This window comes from Accipiter gentilis, chromosome 25 (assembly GCF_929443795.1).
Source record: "Accipiter gentilis chromosome 25, bAccGen1.1, whole genome shotgun sequence".
NCBI lineage: Eukaryota > Metazoa > Chordata > Aves > Accipitriformes > Accipitridae > Astur > Astur gentilis.
In genome coordinates this window covers 17,707,277-17,726,708 of record NC_064904.1, presented here as the reverse complement: position 1 = coordinate 17,726,708, position 19,432 = coordinate 17,707,277, and the positions used below count along the sequence as shown (strand labels likewise).

At 37.8% G+C, this 19,432-nt stretch overlaps 1 protein-coding gene across 11 annotated transcripts in view; it reads left to right on the top strand.

Moving 5' to 3' along the window:
• The window catches only part of KIAA0586 (KIAA0586 ortholog), a 74,169-nt gene that overhangs the window by 36,308 nt on the left and 18,429 nt on the right, over window positions 1–19,432 (top strand). For 9 of the 11 annotated variants that reach the window (XM_049828699.1, XM_049828697.1, XM_049828702.1 and 6 more), the window contains 5 exons: window positions 122–198; window positions 2,910–3,044; window positions 4,707–4,887; window positions 7,976–8,115; window positions 13,463–13,550. In XM_049828699.1, coding sequence (XP_049684656.1) covers window positions 122–198; window positions 2,910–3,044; window positions 4,707–4,887; window positions 7,976–8,115; window positions 13,463–13,550 — 621 coding nt within the window. The remainder of the gene's footprint in view (window positions 1–121; window positions 199–2,909; window positions 3,045–4,706; window positions 4,888–7,975; window positions 8,116–13,462; window positions 13,551–19,432) is intronic. The other 2 variants (XM_049828698.1, XM_049828695.1) reach the window with 1 other exon arrangement.

The following is a 19,432-nucleotide window of genomic DNA, read 5'->3' as shown; positions in this document are numbered from 1 at the left end:
AGCAGTAGGAATTTCCAACTTTACTAAAGCACTGTCTTGCAATTATTAAAGAATGTGGCCTTGGCTTTCTTTCATAAAACTTGCATGTTTTTTAGTATTTGTAATTTAAAATATTTTTCAGCCTTAGCAGAAGGAGGACTGTCTCTTCCAAACCTCGCTGAGAGCTTAACCAGTACTTTACAAGATGCCAATGAAATGGTAAGGAAATGTTTCACAAGGAAACAGAGTTAGTGTGGTATTTTGCCTTGAGCATCTTGATAAATTGGATTTTTTTTAAGCAATTTCACTTATAAACTTTTTAAATTTATGCTTTTAAACTGTACACTTAAAAAGAATGTTAGAATTTCAGAGCTCCAAAGGAAAAAAAGACATTATACAAACTAATTCATATTTTAAAAAGTTGAATGATTTATATACTTCCATAGGTGAGAGATAGCTAACACCTATTTTCATTTCTTTATTGTTTTTAGTTTTAAGACATCTTAGAGTAGAACATTGTTATGCTCTGAGCTGTTTCAGCTTTGAGCCATCTTTTAATTGCTTGTGTGCTTAAATTATTAAAGCAGGTTAGCTGAGGCTGAAGTTAGTTAAAGCCACTTAAAACTTCAGTATAGTTTCTTATCTGACATCTGCTTTAGTCCATCATCCTGAAAGCCTCCCAAGTCAAGGTATTCTCCATTCCCTTTCTCTTTTAAAACTTGTCTTTTCCTCAAATGCCTGGACTTCCCCTCTCTGACTTTGTATAATGCCTTTTGGTAGGACATAGCTGTCGTATAAATGATGAGTATCAGGTAGAGTAATACTATGCGTAAACCAAACTGTTTTCTTTATGAAAGAATTAAAAAATTGATAGTGAAATTGTAATAGTATTGTTTGGAAGGGGACTCCAGAGGGATTTCTAAAAGCTTCCTGGACTGTCTCCATGATGCTGTATGGCTCTTCTGGAAGATGTCCAGATAGTTGAAATCTGCCATGAGGATGAAGACCTGCAATCATCAGACCCCCATTAATGTTTTGTAGAAAGCCTTCTCTTACCTTCTATTTGTCAGGTGTCCTGAAGCAGACCCTGCCCACAACATCCCTAGTGTACCTTTCCCCTCTGATCCTGACTCAGACCATCAGTAGGCACGTGGAGGTCTGTGAATTCAAGGAATTACTTGACCTGGGACTGAAAGCTGGTTGAGATACTGGGCTGCAAGGGTTGTGGTCAGTGACACGAAGTCCAGCTAGAGGCCACTCACTAGTGGTGTATGCCAGGGGTCAATACTAGTGGCATTGCTGTTTAACATGTTCAGTACTGACTTAGGTGATGGGACAGACTGCAACATCAGCAAGTTTGCAGATGTTAGAAAACTAGTTGATACACCACAGGGTTGTGCCACCATTCAGAAGGACCTCACTGGGCTAGAGAAATGGGCTGACAGGAATCTCATTAAGTTCTACAAGAAGAAATGTCATGTCCTGCACCCAAGGAGGAGCAACTGCATGCACCAGTACGTGCTAGGGGCTGACTGGCTGGAAGGCAGCTTTGCTGAAAAGAACCTGCTGATCCTGGTGGACAAGTTGAACATGGGCCAGCAGTTTGCCCTCGTGGCAAAGGTGGCCACGATCATCCTTTGCTGCATTGGGAAAAGCATTGCCAGCAGGTCAAGGGAGGTGGTCCTTCCTCTTTACTCAGTACTGGTGAGAAAGCATTTGGAGTATTGTGTCCAGTTATGGGCTCTCAGTAGAAGAAAAATAAGGATTTACTGGAGTGAGTCCAGCAAAGGACTACAAAAATGATTAAGGGATTGGTGCATCTGTCATACTGAGAGATCTTGGATCGTTTAGCCTGGAGACGGGAAAGCTCGGGGGGGATCTTACCAATGTATATAAATACCTGGTGGAAAGAAGGAAGACAGAGCCAGATTCTTCTGAGTGGTATCCAGTGAGACAGGAGGCAGTGGACACAGACTGAAATTCAGGAAATCCCTATTAAACATAAGAAATGTTTTTACTGTGGGGGTGGCTAAACACTGGAAGAGGTGCTGCCTTGAGCAATTGGGTTGGGCTAGACCATCTTCAGAGGTCCCTTCCAACCTCAATAACGCAAAGTGTAAATGTCCTAGAGTAGAAGTCCACTTTTCTTTTCCCTGCCTATGCTTCCTAAACATTTCTACCCATACATGGCCATACTTTGCCTGTGCATAGTTTCCCATCTAATATCCATGAATTCATTCATGTCATAGTTGTAAGACTGTGCCCTAAATTTGAAGATCTTTCTGTCTGTTGTCCAGACTTTGCCATGTGAGTACATAGGCGCCTGAGGAGAATGACTTCTCTCCTGATCAAGATTGTAAAAGTTCCTTTTGTGGGCTTCCGTTTAGAAGCCTCTGTCTGCCACACTTCCTCTCTTAAACTCTATTATCAGGTGAACCTAAATTAAAGTTCCCTTCATCAGGTTAGAAAGCCTGCTTGCTAAGGTGTTCTTCCCTCTCTGTCAGCTGGATTATAACTCCTTTCAATAGTCCTCCATCCTCAAACGAGGCTCTCTGGTTGAGGAAGCTAAATCCTTGCTGGTGAGAGCAGGTCTGCAGCCAGATCGTTGCTAGCAACCAGTAAGTGTGAGGATTTAACTGTTTCCCTGAATTTTGGAGGCCTACATGACCTTGTTCTTCTCTAAGTATTGCAGTCTTATGTATCAGATAAAGACTGTGCATGTCTGTGGGTAGAAGGAGAAGGCAGTGCGTCATCAGTTTGCTTATTTTTAAATGCCTAGATTTTCATGACATAAGTTCGAAGTGTGGAAAGTGTAACAACTTACTATAAAAGAAAAAATCTTAATTGTGAACTAGAGTAAGAATGATTCAAGTTCCTAAGAAAAACAGTTTTATATCATGTATTATGTGGATTTTCTTTCTTTGTTTTAGGATTCTGATCCTCCCAGTGAAGGGCAAGTGGTGAGAAGACTGGATAAAGGCTATCACAGGGACCCTGTCCTGACTCTTTTAGCCAAATTAAATCAAGCACCTGTTGCTGCACAAGAAGAAATGTACCATTTGGAGGTAACTTACAGTCATTTTCCTTCCAATACAGTAGTTTTGAAGTGATACTTTAATACTCCAAAGTAGATAAAATATTTCAAACTTACCCTTCCTGTTGCTATAGAACAGGTTCATATACTTCATTCCCTGCTGGAAGTGATCCCGCTTCTGTTGGCTATGTTCTCATGTAAAATTTTTAAAAACACTGAAGGTTAAATGTTGTTATAAACACGTTAACTGTACATAGTATCACATGTACCTAGTTTTCAAGGTGTGTATGTGACTGTTCCAGTGTACCAGATTTGTCCCATTATTTTGAATACCAGGGAAGTTTTCTGTCACTTCAGCAATATAGGTGGTATGTTTAACAGTACAAGTTCACTGCACTTAACAGCCATATGAGTGTTTAGGGAGGGATGAAGAATAACTCAGCAAATGTTTACATGCACTTTTGCACATGCTGTTGATACTGATCTTGGAACAAAACCTCAAAATATTCATATTCAATTGGCAGAAAAAACAGACTAACAGAAAAATGTAACTGTCTTCATAACATAGGACAAAAGTAATTTTTTGTCACACTTCTAAGTATTTTCTGTGTGGAAAGTAGTAGTTTGGACTGGATGTCTGTTCTAACTGACATAGCTGGAGGAATGTTTAAAGAAGGTGAACTTTGAATACTGCAGTGTGGTTCGTGAACACCTTTATTTACAGTGGATCATGAAGATCTTGCTTTTTGTAATTTTATTGATGCATATGCAGTTTCTTCCTTCTGTCTTGGTCAGTTTAGTCTAAATAATTACTAACTTCACTTACCTCCTTAACTGTTCCTTTGTCTGTCTTTATTTTGCTTAATGAGTTCTGGTGCATGGACTTAGTGAAAAGCTTTCTACAGTGTCAGCTCTGAGTCTGACTGTAATTGTAGCGACGTTTTCTCATCAGCATTGCCAATTACAAACGCATCTCTAATTTGCTTTTTCTCTTTCCCATAGTTATGAATCTCTCAGTCTGTCCATACAAGACACTAATAAACTTCCCCCTCCCCCCCACCACCCCTGATTCTGGCAAGGTGTGTGCAAGCATACCTTCTCATTTATAAGAGAAAGATTACTGTCTTAGATGTTAAGGCTCCTTAGGTATCCTTAGTATTGCCTTAGAATGATACTGTGCACGTATGTGTATGTGTATTCAACCTGTTTTTTCTCTGCAGCTTTGAAAGTCAGAATCCAGAGAACCGTCCCTATTTTAAGTGCTATCCAAACCTACTTAAAAATTGAACTTTTGATCTGACATGCTATACAACAGAGAGTCAGTAGTTTTTAGATGCTTCCAATGTTACAAGGTCAGACAGTCAACAATGGCCATATGTGTAACATTAAAGACTTCATGTGCTAAAAATATAACTTAGGTTCTGATCATTTGGGATACCACTAACAAAATAAGTGATGTTGTTTGGCTGTAAGTGACTCTATTCTGTCCAGTACTGATAAAGTAGATCTTACTTTCAAACCCAGTTAGATGATATCTCCTCAGTTTCAGTTTTCTTTATTCAGTGCTAATAGTATAGACTTAAGTTTATATATGCTTTAAGGGTTAACGTAATTAGATAACAATGCCTGGTTTTGGAAGAAATACATTGGGTTTTTTTTATACCTGCTGTTCTGATGTTGCTTTTCTATGTAGGATTCTGATGGTAGTGTTGGGGAGCTCAGTGAAGGTCAAAGACCAAGGCTGACCAGAGCAGCAGAGAGAATCCTAATGGGACATCCAGTTTATATGGACCATCCGACTACTCAGACTTCTGAGAACAGACTACACCAGGGTTTCCGTTCTCCATCACCAGGGCAGCTTGCCCAAATTGGAGGTACAATTAGACTGTTATTTCTTCTCTGTGATATTTATCTGGATTCTGAGGATTTTTCTATAACAGTATCTGAAATAATTTCAGATAATATATTCAAAATCCAAAATTAAAAATTTACAGGCAATTGCTGCAATGAAATTATTAGCATTCCTATTCTGAGGACTGGATTTATTTCAAGCCTTGTCTTCACTCTTCTTTGTAATATTCTACAATTTGAACAAAAATCATGGCAAGTAGCCACTTGACTATGCAAAAGTTGGCTTGTAAAGTAGGTATTTTATTCTTCTAAGTCAAATTCAGCTCTCAAAAACACTTAATTTGACCATTTTTGAAGTTGGTTTCCATAGAACAGGTATTAACACTGGCAGTTCAAGCTACTTCTCTCCATCCCCTTACACCGCATTCCTCCTCATTGTTTTTATCGCTCCATCAAGGTGATACTGCAGTGTCTCATAATCGGTAATATATTTTAGCTTCATATATTCTTATAACAATATGGAAATTCTTTTTTTCCCGTGTGGGTAGCTGAGGCACACACATAATGGCTTGTACAAAGTAGTGCAGAGATAAGTTGCTGTGGTAAAGCAGGGAAATAGTTATTTCTTTTTGGTTGAAACTAATCCTGTAACCAATGGCCCATCCTTCCTCTCCCTTATTTTTTATCCCAGTTTCTCTATTGTTATCTGAAAACGTACTTCTGCTTAATTAAACTGCTACAAGCATGTAGAAACTCATCATTTTGTTGACTGTGGTTTTAAATATGATTACACTAAACTGAAATAATAATTAAGCTGTTACAACACCAATGTAGTTGCACTGATTCATCAAAAGTTGTGAAACTGAAGTGATCGAACAGCTGGTTTTCTTTCCTTTTAATTTTCACATTTATGAATTTGACAAGAGAAGCATATCTCACATTATCAACCCTTGACTAGTAGGAAGTGGACTGAAATTTAATCTCCTCAACATGCGGCAAAAATAATCTCAGAGAAGTAAGAGTATTTGCTTAGTTCTGAACTGATTTACATTTGAGCTGGTTACACAGAGAGTAAACTTTTTAAGCTAGCTGTTACCTAACATTTTGGACCAGCTACACCACTGTCAGTCTTGAAAATACATTCTGGTACATTATATATTATCAAACTTTTACTTGAAAGTAGGTTGTGGAATGTTGTTTGGCGATTGGTTACATTAGGCTTCGGGGCACAAGACACTTCTCCAAGTCACTTGTTTAACACTGTGTTGTTAAAGTCAGTCACCATTAAGAACACTGTGTTGTAGGAATAAATTAGTGATCTAGATCAATCTGCGGTAAGTGCATAAGTGCTCAGGACCATATAGAGAGTTAGAAGATGCACTTTAATGGGAGAACCTGTCTACTAGGGATATTTTCTTCTTACCCAGACCCAGTCCATAGCTGTATCTGGCATAACATGTTTGTATCTCCTCTATATCTATTTTTTAAATTTATTTAATTTAATTTAGGATGCTCTTTGTCTGTCCTGTAAATATCTAACACTTTTCAAAACCAGCTACTGCATGTGATGATAATCTAGAAGCAGTGTGTTTCTCTACTATTTTTTATGCTCATCTCTCTAAAACTTATAGTATTGTTTCTGTTGTATTTTTTTTTTGAGAGGAGGCAAGTACCCTGGACTAACTACCATAGGGAAATGCCCTGTGCCTTTACATAATCTGTCATAATCCCAGACTGAGTTCTGTTACATTCTGATGATTTTTAATCTAGCTTCCCTCCCTCCCCACCTCTGAACACATGGCACAGTATTCATTGGCATTTCTAAGGAAACAACAGTATAAAAACCACCATGTGCTTTCAAGACAAGAGTGTTGTCATATCAGGGAGGAACAGAAAATCTTATTCCCAAATCCTTTTGATAGTGAAGTCAACACTGAATAGGAAACAATCTGTTCTTGGGGGGCTGGGGGAAGGAATGATCTGTGATGTTTCCACTTTTCTTCCAAATCTTTTTTTATCTGTCCACTGGTATGTGATATTGCATGTCCTTCAGTCTACTGCATGTCAGGACTAAGAGCTAGTTCCTGGTAGCCGTGTAAGTTACAATGCAGGTCCATCATTTTATTTGATAATTATTTTTAGGAGTAAAATTAAATAATTGTTACACTAATGGGTGTAAAAGTTCATGTATTTCAGGGTGTATATCTCTGTACATATAACCTTGCAATGGATACTCAGTTTCTCTGTCAGAATGAGTCACTCACAGATACATCCGTAAGAATTTTGGGGATTGTGTCTATGGGTGTCTTCAGTTTTGTGACCAGTTTTTATTGGTATTATGGAAACATGATGTCTGTCTGTAAGATGGAGCACGTGTTGCTTATGTATGTATATAACAGCATCTTGATGATCAGTTTTTAGTTTATAAATCCTTGTTTTCAGTGCTTAAAGTCATGGATATAAAAACCACCATGCAAATGAAATGTGGCACATGTAGTCTTAAAGTGAACAATAATTACAGTTAATTAAGCAATGATTATAGTTAATTAGGCTTAAAATTCATGCTTTGGCTCTGTATGATAGCAGTAGGCTAAAGTTAGTTCATGAGCTGTCAGTACATTTTTCATAAAGATGCTTTACACACTTGCAGGCTGCAAAAGCTTGATAAATGCTGGATTATATAGCAAGTTATCATTTTAAATAAAGACTATATGCAGTTTTCTTTTCATTCACACAACAGTGAAGCATTTTCATGAAGAAGCCTTTCCAATCTTTTTCCAATATGTGTGATAAAGCTCATTAAGCATATAATGGTATGATGAACTATACAGCTTTGAAGCTCATAAATGCCTGCCATGTTAGAAATCTACAGATGATAGAACTGATTTATTTTTTTAATTTCCACAGACATGTATATCTTGCTTCTTTTTTCCCCACAAGAACAATTTCAGGGATGTACAGTGAGCCATGTAAGGAGGAAATAATTCTCTTCTAACATTGCATGTCCCATTGTTGAATCTTGAAAGGCTCCACATCCTGCCACATGAGTTGACTGGGAGATTATTGCTCCAGCTCATCAAGATATTTTTTCTCTTTATTTTTCTCTCTTAGCAGAAATCCTTGGAGATGCAGATACAAGTCATGGTCCAATGCTTATGGCTGAACTGGAATCGCAACCAGTCTCAAATCCTATTCTGCAAGCAGCCCAACCAAGCTGCAGAGTGACATCTCTCTCAGAGGATCTGTCCCAGGTAAACTCAAATGATCTTTTCTGTGACTAGTCAGAAAGTGCAAACTCAAACATAGGAAAACAAATTTTCCTGTTTCACTGGGATGACTGACATCACAGAACTGGTGCATTTAAAGTGACATATTCAGCTGTGAAACTGAAGTCAGAAGTTGTGGTGGGTTGACCCTGGCTGGATGCCAGGTGCCCACCAAAGCCGCTCTATCACTCCCCCTTCTCAGCTGGACGGGGGGGAGAAAATATAACAGAAGGCTTGTGGGTCAAGATAAGGACAGTTTAATAAAGTGAAAGCAAAGAAAAACAAATGATGTTATTCTCTACTTCCCATCAGCAGGCGATGTCTAGCCACTTCCTGGGAAGCAGGGCTTCAGTACACCTAGTGGTTGCTCCAGAAGACCAAAAATGCACTCCCTTCCATCTCCCTTTACTTAGCTTTTATATCTGAGCTGACGTCATATGGTATGGAATATCTGTTTGGCTAGTTTAGGTCAGCTGTCCTGGTTATGTCTCCTCCCAAGGTCTTGCCCTGCCCCAGCCTGCCATTGAGGGGGGCGGGGGGAGAATGTTGGAGAGACAGCCTTGATGCTGTGCCAGCACTGTTCAGCAGTAGCCAAAACACTGGTGTGTTATCAACACCTTTCTAGCTACTGATGCAGAGCACAGCCCTATGACGGCTGCTATGGGGAGTATTAACTCCATCTCAGCCAGACCCAATACAACAGTACATGTGTAATAAAAATGATTGTGTTTACTGTGACAGAACCCTTACAATATGCTTTCTGTTAGACTCAGACCTTCTTTTTTACTTTTTCTGCACTTCCTCACAACTTCTCTGGTCTCACAGGATCTAATACTATACATACTCAGTTCAGATGGGGCATTCCAGTGTTTTAGGGGCACAAGTGCTTCAAATACAGAAGAATAATAACATGATGGATATATGGGAGAGGAAGCGACAATAGAGGTTCAGCCTCATGAATTGTAACCCACTGATTCAGCATTTCAGGAGCTTCATTTGTCCTAGTAGGGGCAGGGTTTGAAAGGTGGTAATGATGATGTACCTCACACTACTTGAAGGTAGAGGAAGATCCTATTGATCTTTGCTTGCAACCTCTAGGGTTAATCTGTTGCTACTTTATTAGTGTGTACTGTTACCTAGAGATCATGGTTTACTCACTAACTAAAGATAAATTCGAATAATGAGTGGCAAAAGCTAAAAATGTGGTGGCAGACTGGTCTTTAATATGTTAAGCTTCACAGTGTGTTTGAAAGTAATAATATACTTACCATGGTTGCTATGTTCATGGATGCATTCTGTCCTTCCCTGATGTTCTATATTAAAAATAACCTAAAGTCTCTTATATTGACCTGTCTTTGGTTTTATGTTTTTGAGCCTTGATGTGTATCGTGCCATTGGTGTCTGAGCAGTTCTTAAATATGTCATCTGAAGTGATGTGTTGCATCTTCAAAGAGGATTTTAAATGTTATACCTCTTTCACTTTGAGATCACTGGGACATATTATTACTTGGAATGATTGTTCACAGACAAGACTGGATTCTGTTGAACTGCCGTGTCTGTTGGGGTGAAGCTCATACCTTTGTTATAGTTTCACTAGCCAAAAGTAAAAGGGATAGAGAGGGTAAAACGTGTTTTCTTCTTTAGCACCATTAGCTGTGATAAAGAATGTAATGATACCTGCATCTCATGCTCTGGAGAATTAGCTGATGGAGTTAGGATTGATTTTTGTTTGCCTGGGTACAGGCAAATGATAATGTACCATGTATAAGATTACTCATGTACATAGTCTTACCTATGCAAGAAATGTAAGGTGATCTGACACAGTGTCTTTCATAGAAAATATACAGATAGTTATATATTATCTTATCTTTAGAAACTTTTTCTTGCATCTGAACCTTTAGTGTGTTTTGGTTTTTTTGGTTGTTTTTTTTTTTTTTTTGCCTGCTGGCATGTAAAACTCATCCTCCCTCCAAACCAAACAAACAAATGCCTGAACTTTGTGTGTGTGGTTTTGTTTGTTTTGGTTTTTTCCCCCAAACAAAATAGTCTCTTCCTGTACATGGGTGTTCCTGATGCAAGACTCTAACTCACACTTTCTCACTAGCTAACTTTTTAGCTTTTCTATGACGTGACCATACCTATAAGCAATAACCGCAGTGAATGTCTGTCCTGGATAGGGTAAAGCTATGCTCCATAAGATCCTCTACTAGATGTGTACATCCTTCTGTGAAAAAAAAAAAATATCCTTGTACCAGATGATTTGAAAGCTTGTTTTGACAGTATCTATCTACCATGTAACAACTATGAACCCCTCTCCTAGTTTCAGTTAGGGATGGCATCTGTATTCAGATCTATGGCTGGATCTGTTTTGTCACCTGCCTGTAGGGAACAGATTTTTTTTCTGGTAACATCAGCTAAGAGAGCAAGAGATACTCAGGCTTTCAGAATGATTCATTCTATGCAATGTTTAAGGTGACAGTCACTTTAAACTTCTTAAAAGATTTCTTGCCAAGTTAGTCACTGACTCTCACATCAGTTGTTTCACATCTTGTTTTTCATCTCTAGGCAGTGTTTGCCTTCACTGAAAAGAAACTGTATCAGCTACATACAAATCTGTTTAGGAGCAAAGCTAGGCTTCTCATGGTGTTTGCTGAGAGACCTGAGAAAAGACACTGTATTTCAGATGGTGTTCAGCTGGGCCTTGGGTTTGGTAGACCTTTGTTCTGATTTAACTGGATACGATCCTCCTGGATGTTAGGGTTTATTATGGCAAAGCTTGGGTGGTTTCTGTAATCTGTCTGAACACGATCCTCGTTTCAGGGAGCTGTGGGCAGTGATGTGGAGCTGCCATATAGGTACTACTTGTTTGCTCCCTGGCACTGGTGTGTAGATCAGATCTTGACCAACAGAAATGACATTGTTTTTTCACGTAGGACAGGAGCAAATGCCTTTTAGTCCTGAGGAGTGAAGTCTGTCTGATCGCTCACTCCAAAACAAATGGCTTGAGTCATACAGGAATTTTCTTATCTACCCAAATTCCTTGGCTGCTCCTCCATTTCTGGCATTGGATTTTTTTGAGATTTATATATGCTTTTAACCACTGTTAGACAGAATGCCAGACTAAATGCATCTTCAGTTTGACCCCTTCTGTCCATTCTTGTGCAACAATACGAATTGACTGTTACTTGTGGCCACTTTGCCCCTGTGCTCTTAGCTCTAAGAACCAACAGAATGGCTAGGAGAAACTGGGCTCTTCCTGTTCTAGATAAATTATTTTGATCGTGGAAGGAACATGAACATTGAAGTCCTATTTGTGTGGCTAAACATTTCAAAGATGGTAAATCTAAATTGTTTCCAGTCTCAAATGCATTGTTAAAATCTTAGAAAATCAGTTAGTTGCAAAATATTTTCATAATGTTGTTATAGGAGTATGAATGTTTTCATACAATCAACATTTTTCAAGTGGGATTGCCACTTTGGTATTCTCATTAGCTTTCATTTTTAGTATTTCAAAAGACGTGTTTTTGTAATCTTCAGGAATGCATAATTGTAGGTTATGAATCTATATGTTATCTCTCAACTTCTGTTTTCACCTCAGTTCAGTTTAAACTGGTTTTTGGTTTGTCTTATTAAAAATCAAAAACTAAACAAAAAACGCTTCAAATGGACTCATGAGTATACTGTTATGCTGCTTACATTTAATGTTCTGTAAGATTGGTGGCCTTTGATCACATTTACCTGAGACCTTCCTCCTTTCAGAAAGTCATCTCAACTCTTTCTTATCTTGTCAGCTTTAAACGATGAAGAGGGTTGGTCAACATCATGGTGTGTAGAGGTGCCCAAGTTAGTGCCAATCCTAAGTGGTCTATCCATGCACATAGTGCCTTGTGGAGACGCTAGCTTGATCTCAGGTGCTTGTATATTCACTTTTGTCAGCCTATGCTCATCACTGTGTTGGTGAGGTTGTGTTGGTGCTTGTTAGAGATGACATGCTGTTTACTAGCGTAGCCCACTCTGTGCTTTGTCTACTGGGGAGTGTAAACAAGTCCATGCAGCCGTTGAGGAAAAGACAGTGACTGAATGGCTTATCTTTTTGTTCCTCCTGATTTTTGCAACAGTGGCTTAAATGAAGGTTAATTACATAAGAAGCAATATCATTACTGTTGAGATTCCTATTATTAGAGGAGACAGTTGTTAGCCGAAAGAAATGGGAAGCCCTGACTGCGTAGTTCGCACCATGCTTATCGTTTGCCAGACATGACAATTTTCTTTTTTTCATGTGTATTTTTGGCTGTTTGTTTCACTTGTGGCCTCCACAGTAGTGGAGGGTTTCTCTTACAAAATTGAAGCATACTTTCCTTTTTTTCCTTTTTAGCTTTTGGGGAGCAAAATACCACTGGTACTTTGTCATCAGGTCTTCAAGAGAATATCTGTGCCATTGCTTCTCAGGGCATATAATTCTTCCAGACGTCATACAGCAATTCTGTCTGTACGCTCCACATGCTGTGTGATATGCAAACATTTATGGTCTTTCTCATGTTCCTCCTTCTTTAAGAATCCTCATTAAAAAACTTATATTCATCTATGGAATCAACAGAACAACTGATGAACTCAAATTTGTCTGTCATGGAGAATGCTTAAGTCTTCTAGGACTCCATGACTGTGTTTTTCACTTCTCATGTTTCCTGTCTACATGTAGTAGAATGTCCTTGGGCCATAATTCCTGTTCTAGTTAACACATAAGATAACAAGCGTACTTGACAAATATGATGTCTCCCTTCTTAACACGCAAAGCGTTTGTTGCTTCTAAGAAACTGTTTTCCTATAGGCATTGTTGCAGGCCTAGGTCCTGAAGGGCATTTCAGGAAGAGTGGAAAATGGTTATAAAAACACGGTCAAGGAAATAAATTTTATACTTGGCATGGGTTTTCCAACCTGTGTTGAAATTTTTATTTTTGTTTTCCCTTTCAACTTTCTCTTTTCACTCAGGAGGATAATACCTGGGAAGAAGTCCTGGGTATTAAAGAAAGCCAGAGAAATCTTATGTTCTTTCCACCACATGCTTGAGTAGAAATTGAGGGTCTCCTGTATCCTCAGGTCTAAAAGGCACTTTGCCATACCTACTGCTCCCTGGATGTTCATCTAGAGGAAATAGTATTGCAGTAGGCTAATTCAGATCTGAATTCTTTTGAAGTCAAAGGAGAATAAGTGCATATCCTTTAATGAATCTTTAAAAACCTCTTTGGATGTTTCTTGAAGCTCCACGTAATTTTAGTTTGCTTTTACATCAAAAGTCAGACTTGTAATGTGATTTTTAATGTATGATATATAGCAGGAAAGCCAAGGAGCTGCACAAGTTGAGACTGTGAGACCCCGAGTTATTCATGTGAGAAGGAAGCCTGAAGAGATGCAACAAGAAGGTAAATCAATGTCAATAAGCTAACAGTTATATCAGTTAAGACATCACTTTTAAATGTTGTTGTATACTGATGTACAATAAAGTTCTGATATTTAAAATTTTGGTTTTCATTACTACCAAGTTCCCAAAATTTCCAAGCATTTATATATAGTGTGTATAAATCTGTGTACATAGTTATGATATTGTTGGGGGTGCACTGAAAGGATCGGAAATGTATCTGTATGTAAGTTGTCAGAATCCTTGCAGTTAAGTATTTATTTAAATTTGTATTTGCTAAGAGTATTACAGTGTGCACATTATGTAGTCAACTGAATCTTAATTGCTGTATAGAATGCTGTTCAGCAAACAAAATATTCATAATGTTGTGAGAGATGGCAGTGGGTCATATGCATGAGAAAAGGTAGGGGTACTAGAGGAGAACTGAAGGATAATACAAAGTTAAGATCATGCAAATGCGAAAAAAAACCCAGAGATTTTTCAATGTTAAAATGGCCTGGTTTGGGATGGGCTTCAAGCTAGTGTGTAACAGTGATTTTCTTTTGTGGAGGACGCTATGTATTATCTATGCATAACCATGCTATTTGGAGATTACTTAACAGTATTAAAAGTGTTAAGTATGTTGCATGACAGGGAGAGAATATTTTTTCTTTCCTGTAGTTTAAGTCAGAGTTGGAATGACATAAACTGTGCATATTACTGCCATATTTAATTGTTTTAGCAGATAATAAGTTTGTGGAGGTGGTGGAATAAGATATGTAGCAGTTGTAATCTTACGTGCTAAGAACAGGAATCTAAAAACTTGCATGTCTACAATACATGCAATTATAATTGCTCCACCCCAGTATAGACAAATTCTTCCTTGAAGCTCTTTTTAAAATAATTCTTTGAACTGCTTCCATTTAATTTTTTTAAAACATCTAATCGAATTATAATTCTGATGGAATTATTTTGCTTCAAATATTTATAAGTGGTAAGAAAAGCCCTAGGCCAATGTTATTGGTCATGGGACTTGGAACCTAATTTCAAAACCATGGTTTACATATGAAGAAAGTTATGAATAATGCAAAACTTAGCTTCTATGGACAATTAGTGGAAAAGCTTGTAGAACTGAAGTGTCACACCTTAGTGCATGCGTGTGTTTTGTTGTAGGGACATTTATCAACGTGTTTTGAAAGTGGGTAAAAAAAGACTTAATTTATTAAAAAATGGGGGTTAACCCTTTTATTTAAAATTAGTGGAAAATATTGCAATGAGTTCTAATAGGAAGAACTGTATTTTTCCTCTGGTGTTCAGAAAATCCAAATTGCCTGAGGAAAGTGAATTTCCAGTAAGCTGAGTATGACCTCTAAATTGCCAAAAAGGAAATTACGTGGCAGGTCTGCCTTGCAGGATTGACCCGTTCCCAACTTTAAAAGCAGCTTTCCTTAATAATGGTTATAGGAATCTTCCTTTTCTTCTTCCCAACACTTGCTATTAAGCATCAGAGAGGAGGAGGAAAGGGGGGATAGTCTTCCTAACACTGTACTTCGTGATTTTATACCTCAGCTTTGTCTCAAAGTGTTAACAAGAATGTACTTCAGTCTGTATTGTTGAGTAGGGTGTCAGTGAGGGATGGAAATGGAAAAATATTATTTTTATTGAGTCTGATGTTTTCTGGAATGTTTATCGTAAAAAAAAAAAAAAAAAAAAAAATTATCTATACTGTAATACAAGGTATTTGAGCACAGTCCAACTATGTTTACATGCCAGATGAAAATGTTTGACCACGAGATGGCAGTAGTCAATTTTCTTTGAAAGGAACAAAAAAGGATGATTTATATACCAGGATAATTTAAATCTCATTCAAAGTATACATATTTAATAAGCCAATAAAAATCTAGAGGATTTGCAAATGGAAACAACTGTCTGTCGGTTTTAACCAGAAGGTCTTGTCTCTAAAAGCTTCATCACAGCGACCTTAATCAGGCAAAAAGTTGAGGGTAAAAATTAATAGGAATCATTTGAAAGAAAATGAAAACTTGCAACATGATAAGTATACGTGGGTTTAAATAAATACAACATTTTAAAATTAAGCACATCTGTTACTGTAAGTTCAAAGCACCCTGTTTATAAAAACTTCATGTCAAACAGTTGCCTTTACTGAGATAGCAAGGCACTATGAGTGCTTGCCTGAAAATGGAGAAACATTTCAGCAGCAGGACCATTTAGGTATTTTTTCAGAGTTGAAAGGGTAAGTGATTATACTGGTATTAGAGCTTAGAAAATCTAGAGCCCTGAAATGAAGTGTGAATTCAGGGTGTTGGGAGAAAAGGGAAATTGTTTTAGTCTTAAGAGTTGGATGTAAATAAAGCTTTTTATATTTAATTGATAAATACATGACAAGATTTGGTTCATCTTTTGTCTATGGTCATAAATATATGTATGATAGGGCTTTCTTTTGTTGTTTAAAAAATTTTTGTGGTCTACAGTGAACATATGTTTTTACTGAAAGAAAGTTGATTGATGTCTTCTAATGAAAGCTGAAGTTCAGTAGGACTGTTAGAATATCATGCCTGAAAGGGTAATGTCTCCTGAAAGTTACAAATGAAAATAAAGCCTGAATGTATTATTAATTGAAATGTGTGCGTTCTCTAGACATAGTGGAGACAGTGGTTTGAAAACATATATTTGTAGTATATAATATACATGCATATATATTTTTGGCTTTATAATACCCTTTAATCTTTGTACCATTCTTTCATATATCTTCATAAATTTAATATGATAATAATTGTCATGGTTGGTGAATGCACATATTTGCAGAATACAACCATTTTCAGGCTTACATGAACATGATTCAGAATTTTCAAATTAAAATGAAGGAACAGGTGGCAATGCTTGACTGCAGAGCATTTTTAAACTTTAATACGGGTGGCTCAGAACCAAGAAGTAGATGTACCTTCACTTAATTATTTTTCTACAGCACAGACTCAAAATGTGAGCTAGAGAGCACAGCTTCATGATAGTAATTCCTTTTTATCTCCAGCTAGTGAATTATATTCAGCCAGCCATAAGTGCATGGGAAAGTAATATTGGGACACTAAGCAATTGGCTTTGTTGCCACAGAGAGATTGCACAATTGCTTGTGGGAGGAGATGATCTGTGCAAGAAATGAGTAAGAGGGCAAGAAGCCCTTAAAACAGTCTGTGTGAAAAATAAAGTTTCCAGAGTCTCCGTTCAGTATTGAAAATGGGCTACTTTTGTGCTAACATTGACATTACGCTGTATTGAAAACTGTAATACTGAAAATATGGCTATAACTAAATACTTCTTTGCCTCTTCTTTAGCCAGGAATTGCTCTGAGTTAGGTTTTGGGTTATTTTTTCTTAAAACTATTGTGGCATGAGGCAAATCTCTAACAGATGCTTCAAGGAAGGAAGAAGATTAGGATAAGGCTAAAGGTCTTTTTTTTTTTTTTTTTTTTTCCTTGGAACTGGAACTGTTTTGGTCAAACTCTTAACTATTCTACTGAAAGTTTACTTTCTCCTTAATATCCTGCTGTTTCTTTTTTTGGACTGAATTTCACTAAAAACTTTTGCTAAAGACTGTCCATACCACCCTGAAAATAGCAGCTCGTGAAGCAAAACAGAGCTATTCTTTCACACTGTAGAGAGTACCACCATAACCTGAGGCGTAGAAATAGTTTGCATAGGCTACATTGCTCCTTGAATTTGACTAATTTCTGAGATAATATCTTGGAAATTGAAGTAATGAAATCACTTAGCTATAATTAATGGCATTTTTCAAGCAAATGTCCCGTTAGAGGTTTATGTAAGTTTTTCAGTGCTTCTTCAGAACTCATTTCTGGTGTATTTTGACTCTGGTTTTCCTGTACAGTTACCTCCCCATGCTATCAGATGGCTCATTGACATAATTCAGTTAATATATTTTACATTTGGGCAAGTCAGGAAATGCTAAGCTGCGTTTCCCACAGAAACTCTGTCCTTTCTCTAAGTAGTGATTAGCTTTTAGGTGCTCCAAGTGGTTTAGAACACCAATTCTCAAAGAGTTTTCGTTAGCTTTTTCTGCACGTGTCCATAGCAGTTACATGATAGCCATGCATTAGAAAACATGCATCTGAGTAGTAACTATGCTTTTTGCATAATATTCCTACATAAAATCCTCAGTGGCCACACTTCAGAGTTTCTAGTTTGAATTACTGTAAGTGAATATTTAGCTGTGTTACAGTATGTTTGGAACAGGAATTTTGAATTTCTTGGCTTTTGTAAGTATTATTTATCTGTTGAGAATTGCCATTTATATCTATGGTTGCTTCTTTTCCCACCGAGTTACTTCAGTTATTTTTCAGACAAAATGTTAAAACAGAAGTTTGTTTTTTCATAGCTTAAGGCAAAGTCTTGTGTAGAATTGTTACTGTAGACAATGATGCCCTTCTGCTATGGGTGTGTTCTGCTGCTTCAAGTTAGGGTGCTGGGAAACCAAGCACCAGGAACTGGTGTGGGTTTCATGGGACTGTGCACATCTTTGCACCTATTCCCAAGAGATCTCTTCCTGGGAAATGATCCTCCGGTCTTCTGGACCTGTCATTTCTTCCCCTCACTTATTTGTGCAAAAGGCATGAACAACAAGAGCTACTAGCAGGTGAAGCACAAATCTCCCTCATATGTTTTTTAGAGTCCTAGAATGTAATTTGATTTTTTGAGGCATCTAAACTAATTGTAAACAAAGTAATCAGAGAAATTAAACCCCCCAAACCCTCAGTTTATACTTAAAGAAAACTGTACCAAGCAGGCTCATATTGCCTTGCGGTCTGAGGGTTTCCTACAGACTAGCATGCTCAGGTATAAGTCATTCTCATCTGGAGTCCAGTTCCACACCATGTATCACCTGGCCCTTTTCTTACAGACGTACGTGCAGTAGGTTTTTGTTCACTTAGCAATTTTCTTCAACTTCTAAGAGGCTGAGAGTTAGTTCTCCTCTTACTGCATGTCTCCTTAAATGGCACAGAGGGATACAGCACTCTCCCACTGCTGCAGTATCGTCAAGACATTTCTCTGACCTTGTGCTGAGGCTTTTGCTGTGGGAGGTATGTGCAAAGGCAGAAAACTTCCACTTTTAGTCTTCCCTTGGTACCTATACAGATGATGCTTTACACCCATCGTGAAATTTGCACAGCTTTGTATATCTTCAAGTTTCCCTTGTACAGTCCGCATGAGAATCAACTTTGGCGCCGTGCTGGATGTCTGTATGGTTAATCTTTGTAGGGAAGGTATTTTTCACTTCTTGTACAGTAAAAAGAATAAAGCAGGAAATCTTCCAGTGTGGGCTTAAGGAATATTCCCGGTCAGAAGTTCTAAGTTTGTGAGGTGAAGCTGGCATCTATAGCCCCATTGCTTGAGCAGGTAAAAGCAGTTCACAGTTGCTTCTTTCTCCCTTTTGATCAGATCTTTGTGTTTAAAGTTATTTTGCTGAGGTTCAGGATGTATTCCTGTACAAAGTACCTCCTCTGGTCTGTACACAGCAGCAGGGATTTTCACTGAAATTCCAGCACCGGTTGGGTTTTTTTATGTGCATAGGGAAAGAAAGACTTATTCAAACTGACATGATCACTACTTACAGGATTACTTCCTATGGAGACTGTCAAACACTTGGATTTTTACTTGTCTTTTTTCAGATTTACTGGGGCTCAAGGTAAATATCCAGAAATCTCATCTGATTCCCTCTTCAAGCCTAGATTTTACAGGATTGCAGGTGAATTAATCCAGTGACCTGTGGCATCCCTCAAAGTGTGTTTTATATATCATAAACTAAAGTTCAGGGCAATGACAAAATTAAGCCTGTTATTTCACTCACACATGGGGGTTGTAATGTGCAAATAATGAG